The sequence below is a fragment of the Salmo salar genome, chromosome ssa06 (genome assembly GCF_905237065.1).
Source record: "Salmo salar chromosome ssa06, Ssal_v3.1, whole genome shotgun sequence".
NCBI classification, from domain to species: Eukaryota; Metazoa; Chordata; class Actinopteri; order Salmoniformes; family Salmonidae; genus Salmo; species Salmo salar.
In genome coordinates, this window is record NC_059447.1 from 87,300,063 (window position 1) to 87,311,969 (window position 11,907).

At 43.7% G+C, this 11,907-nt stretch overlaps 1 protein-coding gene across 4 annotated transcripts in view; it reads right to left on the bottom strand.

The window, feature by feature from the left end:
- Positions 1-5,869, bottom strand: part of dpf3 (double PHD fingers 3) — a 51,808-nt gene extending 45,939 nt beyond the window's left edge. For all 4 annotated transcript variants that reach the window (XM_045721128.1, XM_045721126.1, XM_045721127.1 and 1 more), the window contains exon 1: positions 5,611-5,869. In XM_045721128.1, coding sequence (XP_045577084.1) covers positions 5,611-5,642 — 32 coding nt within the window. In that variant the 5' untranslated portion in view covers positions 5,643-5,869. The remainder of the gene's footprint in view (positions 1-5,610) is intronic.
- Between the last annotated feature and the right edge of the window lie 6,038 nt (positions 5,870-11,907).

Here is an 11,907-nt window from a genome sequence, read left to right on the forward strand (position 1 = left end):
ATACAAGCCATGGATAACAAACCACCCACTGTCTCAAACCAGGAAGAAGGCCAGAATAGCTCCTATCAATAGGACACACATATGCACCCTTCTCATCTGTCCATCTCCTAAGCACGGATTGTAAGTATATACATGGCACAGGAGGTTGGTGGCACCTTAATTGGTGAGAATGGGCTTGTGGTAATGACTGGAGTGGAATTCGTGAAATGGTATCAAATATATCAGACACATGGTTTCCATGTGGTTAATGCCATTCCATTTGCCCGTTCCGGACATTATTTGAGCTGTCAGCAGCCTCCTGTGATACATGCATTCCCTCTTGTTAAAGCTGCAATATGCCACTGATTTATAGATCTGTCATTCTCATTGAAAGCAAGTCTAAGACGCGGTAGATCTGTTCTATGTGCGCAATTTCTATGCTTCCCGTTCTTACGTTTCATTTTTTTTGCGTCTTTTACTTTCGGTTTTGTACACCAGCCTCAAAACAGTTGAAAATACAATATTTTTGGGTTATGGAAAATATATTTCCCAGCGGTTTAGATGGTACAATGATTCTCTACAATGTACTAGCTTGTTTAGTCACATTAAACTGAAATTACAAATGGCAGTACGATTTCTGCATAGTGCATACAAAAATAAATTAAAAAGTGTTTTATTTTATGCAGAGATCAGGAGACCAAAGCCATGGATAACGAACCTCCCACTGTCCCAAACCAGGAAGAAGGCCAGAATAGCTCTTATCAATAGAACAGGGCTGTTGTTACCAGCTAAGTGCAAACCCAACACCTCTCATAGAATCCAAACAGTCAGATGGAAACCACTCAACCTAATGTGATAAGGCTCCAGCACCAAGAGGATATATTCTAATATCTGATTTATATATATATATAATGTGCCTTCAGAAAGTATTCAGACCCTTTGACTTTTTCCACATTTTGTTAGGTTACAGCCTTATTCTAAAATGGATTACATTGTTTTTATTTCCCCCATCAATCTACACACATTACCCCATAATGACAGTCAAAAACAGGGGTTTAGAAATTGTTGCTCACTTATAAATAAATAAAAAATTAAATATCATATTTACATAAGTATTCAGACCCTTTACTCAGTATTTTGTTGAAGCGCCTTTGGCAGAGATTACAGCCTTAAGTCTTCTTGAGGCTGTAAAGCTTGGCACACCTGTATTTGGGGAGTTTCTCCCATTCTTCTCTGCAGATCCTCTCAAGCTCTGTCAGGTTGGATGGGGAGCGTTTCTGTGTGCTTAGGGTCGTTGTCCTGTTGGAAGATGAACTTTCGCCCCAGTCTGAGGTCCTGAGGTCTCTGGAGCAGGTTTTCATCAAGGATCTCTCTGTACTTTGCTCCTGTCATATTTCCCTTGATCCTGACTAGTCTCCCAGTCCCTGCAGCTAAAAAACATCCCCACAGCATAATGCTGCCACCACCATGCTTCACCATAGGGATGGTGCCAGGTTTCCTCTAGACGTGACGCTTGGCATTAAGGCCAAAGAATTCAGTCTTGGTTTTAATCAGACCAGAGAATCTTGTTTCTCATGGTCTGAGAGTCTTTAGGTGCCTTCTAGCAAATTCCAAGTGGGCTGTCATGTGCCTTTTAATGAGGAGTGGCTTCTGTCTGGCCACTCTACCATAAAGTCCTGATTGGTGGAGTGCTGCAGAGATGGTTGTCCTTCTGGAAGGTTCTCCCATCTCCACAGAGGAACTCTGGAGCTCTGTCAGAGTGAATATAGGGTTCTTAGTCACCTCCCTGACCAAGGCCCTTCTCTCCTGATTGCTCAGTTTGGCCATGCAGCCAGTTCTAGGAAGAGTCTTGGTGGTTCCAAACTTCTTCCATCGAAGAATGATGGAGGCCACTGTGTTCTTGGGGACCTTCAATGTTGCAGACATTTTTGGTACCCTTCCCCAGATCTGTGCATCGACACAATCCTGTCTCAGAGCTCTACGGACAATTCCTTCGACCTCATGGCTTGGTTTTTGCTCTGACATGTGCCTTTTCAAATCATGTCCAATCAATTGAATGTACCACAGGTGGACTACAAGTTGTAGAAACATCTCAAGGAGGATCAATGGAAACAGGATGAACCTGAGCTCAATTTTGAGTCTCATAGCAAAGGGTCTGAATACTTATGTAAATTCTAAAAACCTGTTTTCGCTTTGTTATTATGGGGTATTGTGTGTAGATTGCTGAGTATTTTTATTTATTTAATCCATTTTAGAATAAGGCTGTAACGTAACAAGGGGTCTGAATACTTTCCAAAGGCACTGTATGTATATATCACTGTATGTCATACCAGGCTCTCTCTTTCCCTCTGACACAATGCAAACAAAAGGTACTTCCTGCTCTAACTGAATTCCCTGAAATAGTTAATAATAGGCCTACAATATAGACAGGTTAATAATACGATATAGACAGACTGGGACAGGTTAATAATATGATACAGACAGACTGTGACAGGTTATTAATATGATACAGACAGACTGGGACAGGTTAAATAATATGATATAGACAGACTGGGACAGGTTATTAATACGATACAGACAGACTGGGACAAGTTGAATAATATGATATAGACAGACTGGACTACAGTCTGGGACAGGTTCGATAATACGATAGACAGACTGGGACAGGTTCAATAATATAATATAGACAGACTGGCTACATACTGGGACAGGTAAAATAATATAATATAGACAGACTGGACTACAGTCTGGGACAGGTTAAATAATATGATACAGACAGACTGGACTACAGTCTGGGACAGATTGAATAATATGATATAGACAGTCTGGGACATGTGTGTTAATATAATATAGACAGACTGGACTACAGTCTGGGACAGGTTAAATACTACGATACAGACAGACTGGGCTATAGTCTGGGACAGGTTAAATAATACGATACAGACAGACTGGGCTATAGTCTGGGACAGGTTAAATAATACGATACAGACAGACTGGACTACAGTCTGGGACAGGTTAAATAACAGATTCCGATACAGACAGACTGGACTATAGTCTGGGACAGGTTGAATAATACAATACAGACAGACTGGACTACAGTCTGGGACAGGTTAAATAATACGATACAGACAGACTGGACTATAGTCTGGGACAGGTTGAATAATACGATACAGACAGACTGGACTACAGTCTGGGACAGGTTAAATAATACGATACAGACAGACTGGACTATAGTCTGGGACAGGTTGAATAATACGATACAGACAGACTGGACTACAGTCTGGGACAGGTTAAATAATACGATACAGACAGACTGGACTATAGTCTGGGACAGGTTAAATAATACGATACAGACAGACTGGGACATGTGGAATAATATGATATAGACAGACTGGACTACAGTCTGGGACAGGTTAAATAATACGATACAGACAGACTGGACTACAGTCTGGGACAGGTTAAATAATACGATACAGACAGACTGGACTATAGTCTGGGACAGGTTGAATAATATGATACAGACAGACTGGGACATGTGGAATAATATGATATAGACAGACTGGACTACAGTCTGGGACAGGTTAAATAATACGATACAGACAGACTGGACTATAGTCTGGGACAGGTTGAATAATATGATACAGACAGACTGGGACATGTGGGATAATATGATATAGACAGACTGGACTATAGTCTGGGACAGGTTGAATAATGCGATATAAACAGACTGGAATACAGTCTGTCCACTGACCAGCTACTCCATTGAATGGTAACAGCCAAGAGCCTATGAGTGGCTGTCACGTCCTGACCAGTAAAAGGGGTTGTTTGTTATTGTAGTTTGGTCAGGGCGTGGCAGGGGGTGTTTGTTTTGTGTGTTTCGGGGTTTTTGGTTTATGTTCTATATTTCTATGTGTTTATTTCATTTTTCTATTTCTATGTCCAATTAGAGTCAGCTGATTGTCATTGCCTCTAATTGGAGGCCATATTTAAGTGGGTTAGTTTTCTCTTGTGTTTGTGGGTGGTTGTTTCTGGTTTAGTCTGTGCACCTTACTGGACTGTTTTCGTCGTTTGTTTTGTGTAAGTGTTTTGGTTTTCCTTCAATAAAAGAAAATGTTCAATATACCCGCTGCAGTTTGGTCCACTACCTACAACGACGCTTGTGACAGTGGCATCATAAGGAACTAGGTATCTTGTGTAACTGAATGCATATTTCAGCCTATATCCGGACACAAACATGTTGACTGCACTGTGTCTGGTTTCTCTGCTCTGCTGTTAGTGAAGGACCATCTGTTAGACCAAACAACGTAGCTTATTCAGTGAAGACCTGGAATGCAGCCTGTTTTCATGACTACCACTCCAACAATAAGCTGGGTCATAACTCTGTGCCAGACCCCTTCACTACATTCCACTGCAAATGTGGGTAAATATCTCCTGATAGTCTGTGTCCACCAGGGAGAGTCTGATTATGTCCCAAATGGCTCCCTGTTCCATAAATAGAGTGTCAAAAGTAGTGCACTATACAGGGAATATGGTTCCATTTGGGACAGAGACGTACAGCCTGTCTGTGAATAGATCCATGTCACTTCTCACAGACAGATAGAGCTGTAAGGCCTTTCCACAGAGACAAGCTTATATTCAGGCAGCAGGCAGCATTGACTACAGGAGGAGAACAATGACTACAGGAGAGCAGCAGTGACTACAGGAGGAGAACAATGACTACAGGAGGAAAACAATGACTACAGGAGGAGAACAATGACTACAGGAGAGCAGCAATGACGAGAGAAGAGTCCAAAACAGTGTTGACAATATTGACACACACAGTCAGACGTGTTATTCATCACATTACACAACTAGGCCTATACGCGGATCCTAGAAAGCGATCCCTCCCTGATGACACTGACTGTAAATACTGTAGTTTCCCCTTCGCCGACACGGTTTATGCCCGCTCAGCCTGATCGGACCACTCGCTCTGTAAATTTGTCGCAGACAGTAAAAAGCTGTCCGATGCATACTCAAATAATAGCCTGTCATTTTTGCAACACTTGTGAGTGTCTATCAGGGTACTATATATGTGTTTCAGTGGGAAAATAAACCCAGATTACACCTCTTTGAGTGATGGGCAGACTGTGGCTGTCTCTCAATAAGCGAGCGCACCAGAAGCGCTTGTTGGTTGACATTAATTCCAAGTAATAAAACGGACCAGGACAATGGAATAGTAAACGTGAAAGATCAACAAACACTTATTCTAAGGTTCTTAGTCTATACATGGAGCCGATTATGGAACAACTTTTAAAAAGGAAAATAAACTTGACTTGTCCACATAGCGTAAATCGGAGCGCAGAAGAACATTGTCGTTTCATGCATAGACAAATATTTTCTTAAAAGCGTCCGCATGATATGCTTTGTACACCGACAACATTCGTGTAGAAACCAATAAATACGAACAAAACGAGGCATTTTTGTCCTAACGTGCACGGTGTGATATGTTTATAAACATCATTTAACATCAAAATAGCATATTCCATTATTCCACTCAATTTGTTGTCCTTTTCTACTTTATTGAACGCAACCATTGCATGCCAGCGAAAACGTTTTCTTGGTATAGAATATAGCATTTTGAGAATTACTTACGATTTGAGAGGATTCTGAATGACAGTCGCCATTTTGCTGCTAGACAGTAAGCAAATATTCCAAATCTCGGAGCTGTTTGGGACCCTATGAAAAAAACAACCAGTAAGGTTTTAGGCGACCTGCTCCTTAACCAATACAATACCAGGATGCAGGAGTAAAGGCGTGGTTTATGAGAAAACTGTCAAAAGCGTTTCATAAAGACGATGAGCCAAGGCTACACACTGTACAACTTTATATTGCACACATGCAAATCATTACAGTGTACTAGTCAGTATAAGTCATTTGCATAGTGTAGGCATATCCTCGGGCATATGAAACAGATATAGCAAGGAGTGGCTGCATTTTCTAAAAGGGAAAAGAAAAGCGTTGCCAGTGGTCCTGTGTTCCTTTGTGCCTGTCCCAAACAGACCATCTTTATTTTCTCAGCATATCAAATCAAATCAAATATTATTGGTCACATACACATGGTTAGCAGATGTTATTGCGAGTATAGCGAAATGCTTATATGGAGACTCTTCTTCATTCAGTGGCATTTAGCAAAACAAATAGAATGGCACTAGAAGATATACATAATATTATGTAGCAGTGTAGTAAAACACATTAACATGAGGTATATTTAGATGTATATATTGTAGAAGCATTAGTTACACATGAAGGTTTGTTTACACAGGAAATTGAAAACAAAGCAATGCCTGATGCTCTATCTAGAATATAAACAAATCCCAACTACTGTCCCACTACAGACAAACAAATTAATATTTTCCACTCTCTGTTACAATGTTCAGTTTATGAGAATGATCTTAAAAATGTTAGATTTCCTTTTAGAGGAGGGGAAAGTGATTGAAAGCACACGCATCCAATCGTAAAGCCGCAAAGAGGGCTATTATTGTCAGCGATAAACCAATGAGATTTGGCTGGCGGGTGTTAAATTGGTCACATGGATGCAGCATTGTAACAAGTACAGGAACTTTGTCAAGCTCCTACAATCAATCAAATGTAGTTATAAAAGCTCTTCTTACATCTGCTGTACACTTACAAAGTGCTGTACAGAAAACCGTTTGGTGAACACCTGGTCTGACTGTATCAGAGACGTTTGGTGAACTACACCTGGTCTGACTGTATCAGAGACGTTTGGTGAACTACACCTGGTCTGACTGTATCAGAGACGTTTGGTGAACTACACCTGGTCTGACTGCATCAGAGACGTTTGGTGAACTACACCTGGTCTGACTGTATCAGAGACGTTTGGTGAACTACACCTGGTCTGACTGTATCAGAGACGTTTGGTGAACTACACCTGGTCTGACTGCATCAGAGACGTTTGGTGAACTACACCTGGTCTGACTGCATCAGAGACGTTTGGTGAACAACACCTGGTCTGACTGTATCAGAGACGTTTGGTGAACAACACCTGGTCTGACTGTATCAGAGACTTTTGGTGAACCAGACCTGGTCTGACTGTATCAGAGACGTTTGGTGAACTACACCTGGTCTGACTGTATCAGAGACGTTTGGTGAACCACACCTGGTCTGACTGTATCAGAGACGTTTGGTGAACCACACCTGGTCTGACTGTATCAGAGACGTTTGGTGAACTACACCTGGTCTGACTGTATCAGAGACGTTTGGTGAACAACACCTGGTCTGACTGTATCAGAGACGTTTGGTGAACAACACCTGGTCTGACTGTATCAGAGACGTTTGGTGAACCAGACCTGGTCTGACTGTATCAGAGACGTTTGGTGAACCACACCTGGTCTGACTGTATCAGAGACGTTTGGTGAACCACACCTGGTCTGACTGTATCAGAGACGTTTGGTGAACCACACCTGGTCTGACTGTATCAGAGACGTTTGGTGAACCACACCTGGTCTGACTGCATCAGAGACGTTTGGTGAACTACACCTGGTCTGACTGTATCAGAGACTTTTGGTGAACAACACCTGGTCTGACTGTATCAGAGACATTTGGTGAACCAGACCTGGTCTGACTTGGACAAGCTCCAGGGCCTAATACCGAGTGGTAGGCTTTAGATCAGCAGGCTAACACAGTCTAGTGCCACACAGGCTGGGCTCAAACCCAGATACACTCATATCACTTTGTTATTGTTATTGGAAGTTATCACAACATGCATTTGGATCCACCGTGTCCTCGCCTTGCATGTCCACTTTGTCCTAGCCTTGCATGTCCACCTTGTCCTCGCCTTGCATGTCCACCTTGTCCTAGCCTTGCATGTCCACCTTGTCCTCGCCTTGCATGTCCACCTTGTCCTCTCCTTGCATGTCCACTTTGTCCTAGCCTTGCATGTCCACCTTGTCCTCTCCTTGCATGTCCACTTTGTCCTAGCCTTGCATGTCCACCTTGTCCTCTCCTTGCATGTCCACCTTGTCCTAGCCTTGCATGTCCACCTTGTCCTCTCCTTGCATGTCCACCTTGTCCTCTCCTTGCATGTCCACCTTGTCCTCTCCTTGCATGTCCACCTTGTCCTCTCCTTGCATGTCCACCTTGTCCTCGCCTTGCATGTCCACCTTGTCCTCTCCTTGCATGTCCACCTTGTCCTCTCCTTGCATGTCCACCTTGTCCTTTTTTCCTTTCTTCCTCCCCTCTTCCCTTCTTAGTTCCTTCCGTCTCCAGAGTTGCCAGGGTTCTACTTTGACGTTGAGAAGAACCGTTACTGTAACCCTCTGCCCAGAGAGCTGCTGCAGGAGAGAGAGCAGGAGAAACACAGGGCCAGGATGATCTACGAGGAGGAGAGGCCTAAGGTCCACTGGGTTTCACTTTCACAGAGACAATCAGCAGTTGAAATAATTACAAAGCGTTTCCCCGCCCCTGTTTTGGTGAAAACAGGGGCTTGCACACCCTAGCAATCTTGAAGGATGGTTGTCATCCTGACATAAAATATTGCAAAATTACAACCAAATACTTTGTCTTTATAAAATGATTCCCTCATTCAATGAATCAGGGATCAGCTGGATAAAGTAGACTACTTCAAAGCAAGGTATCTAACTTGACATTTATATATAAGGCTCAAATATTCATGTTTCAGGGGAGATCTATGCACAGCAAGTTATTTTGTCAATTAGGCTATTCTTAGAATATTTTTTACGTTGTCACAATTACAAACATTCAAACAGGACAGTTTTATCTCAATCTCTTCATTCAAAGACTCAATCATGGACACTCTTACTGACAGTTGTGGCTGCTTTGCATGATGCATTGTTGTTTCTACCTTCTTTCCCTTTGTGCTGTTATCTGTGCCCAATAATGTTTGTACCATGTTTTGTGCTGCTGCCGTGTTGTGCTGCTGCCATGTTGTGCTTCTACCATGTTGTTGTCATGTTGTGTTGCTACCATGCTGTGTTGTCATGAGTTGCTGTCTTGCTATTTTGTTGTCTTAGGTCTCTCTTTATGTAGTGTTGTGATGTCTATCTTGTCATGATGTGTGTTTTGTCCTCTCTCATATATATATATTACATTCTCCCCTCGGGTGTAGCTCCTCTGAGGAGGAGACGTAAATGCCTGGGCCTAAACACACCAGGTAAACCAGATGAAAGGGGAAGAAATGTGGGGTGTAATGAGCGAAAACAACCAGACCACAACCAGAACTCAATGTTAGCCCTCAGGGGATGTTTAGTAAAGTAATTAAATAAACAATATAAAAACACCCATGAAGAATCAGTAAGAAAACTAAAAAACAACCACAACCAGGGAAGGTGAGAGAAGGGAATGTTTGGGATCGGGGTCCAAGTAATGAAAATGAACAAAAGGTCCCTCCTCTTCTACACACCTAATCCTTCCTAACACATTCTACACCCTAACCCACTGTCCTACCTGGTTCCTAATCCTTCCTAACACACTCTAAACCCTAACCCACTGTCCTACCTGGTTCCTAATCCTTCCTAACACACTCTAAACCCTAACCCACTGTCCTACCTGGTTCCTAATCCTTCCTAACACACTCTAAACCCTAACCCACTGTCCTACCTGGTTCCTAATCCTTCCTAACACACTCTAAACCCTAACCCACTGTCCTACCTGGTTCCTAATCCTTCCTAACACACTCTAAACCCTAACCCACTGTCCTACCTGGTTCCTAATCCTTCCTAACACACTCTAAACCCTAACCCACTGTCCTACCTGGTTCCTAATCCTTCCTAACACACTCTAAACCCTAACCCACTGTCCTACCTGGTTCCTAATCCTTCCTAACACACTCTAAACCCTAACCCACTGTCCTACCTGGTTCCTAATCCTTCCTAACACACTCTAAACCCTAACCCACTGTCCTACCTGGTTCCTAATCCTTCCTAACACACTCTAAACCCTAACCCACTGTCCTACCTGGTTCCTAATCCTTCCTAACACACTCTAAACCCTAACCCACTGTCCTACCTGGTTCCTAATCCTTCCTAACACACTCTAAACCCTAACCCACTGTCCTACCTGGTTCCTAATCCTTCCTAACACACTCTAAACCCTAACCCACTGTCCTACCTGGTTCCAAGAAAATACAAGGGTGACACCCGCCCAGCTAACCTAGTGTATAAAACAATGGGTTATCTACGTGGGAATGTACACCCATGGGCAGATCTACCTTTTCCCTTCTCCAGGACCTAGGTAGGGTGGAGTACCTCAGGAGGACAGGCTGAAACACAAACAAAGATGAATTAAATCAACAAATCATCAACTAGCCAAAAAACAAGTGTCCCCTCTCTCTCTCTCTCTCTTTCTCTCTCTCCTCTTCTAGGTTCACACGGCAAACAGTTATCCCCTCCTCAGTCAGCTACAGCTGCCAGGACTCCGGACCGAAGCCACGCCCACCATCGTCAGCCCAACTCGGTACACCTGTAATGCCTAGGACACAAACACACTAACATGGAAAAATGGGGAGCAAGAAAAACGTGACACGTAACATATATATATATATATATATATATATATATATATATATACACTGCTCAAAAAAATAAAGGGAACACTTAAACAACACATCCTAGATCTGAATGAAAGAAATTATCTTATTAAATACTTTTTTCTTTACATAGTTGAATGTGCTGACAACAAAATCACACAAAAATAATCAATGGAAATCCAATTTATCAACCCATGGAGGTCTGGATTTGGAGTCACACTCAAAATTAAAGTGGAAAACCACACTACAGGCTGATCCAACTTTGATGTAATGTCCTTAAAACAAGTCAAAATGAGGCTCAGTAGTGTGTGTGGCCTCCACGTGCCTGTATGACCTCCCTACAACGTCTGGGCATGCTCCTGATGAGGTGGCGGATGGTCTCCTGAGGGATCTCTTCCCAGACCTGGACTAAAGCATCCGCCAACTCCTGGACAGTCTGTGGTGCAATGTGGCGTTGGTGGATGGAGCGAGACATGATGTCCCAGATGTGCTCAATTGGATTCAGGTCTGGAGAACGGGCAGGCCAGTCCATAGCATCAATGCCTTCCTCTTGCAGGAATTGCTGACACACTCCAGCCACATGAGGTCTAGCCTTGTCTTGCATTAGGAGGAACCTAGGGCCAACCGCACCAGCATATGGTCTCACAAGGGGTCTGAGGATCTCATCTCGGTACCTAATGACAGTCAGGCTACCGCTGGTGAGCACATGGAGGGCTGTGCGGCCCCCCAAAGAAATGCCACCCCACACCATGACTGACCCACCGCCAAACCGGTCATGCTGGAGGATGTTGCAGGCAGCAGAACGTTCTCCACGGCGTCTCCAGACTCTGTCACGTCTGTCACGTGCTCAGTGTGAATCTGCTTTCATCTGTGAAGAGCACAGGGCGCCAGTGGCGAATTTGCCAATCTTGGTGTTCTCTGGCAAATGCCAAACATCCTGCACGGTGTTGGGCTGTAGGCACAACCCCCACCTGTGGACGTCGGACCCTCATACCACCCTCGTGGAGTCTGTTTCTGACCGTTTGAGCAGACACATGCACATTTGTGGCCTGCTGGAGGTCATTTTGCAGGGCTCTGGCAGTGCTCCTCCTGCTCCTCCTTGCACAAAGGCGGAGGTAGCGGTCCTGCTGCTGGGTTGTTGCCCTCCTACGGCCTCCTCCACGTCTCCTGATGTACTGGCCTGTCTCCTGGTAGCGCCTCCATGCTCTGGACACTACGCTGACAGACACAGCAAACCTTCTTGCCACAGCTCGCATTGATGTGCCATCCTGGATGAGCTGCACTACCTGAGCCACTTGTGTGGGTTGTAGACACCGTCTCATGCTACCACTAGAGTGAAAGCACCGCCAGCATTCAAAAGTGACCAAAACATCAGCCAGGAAGCA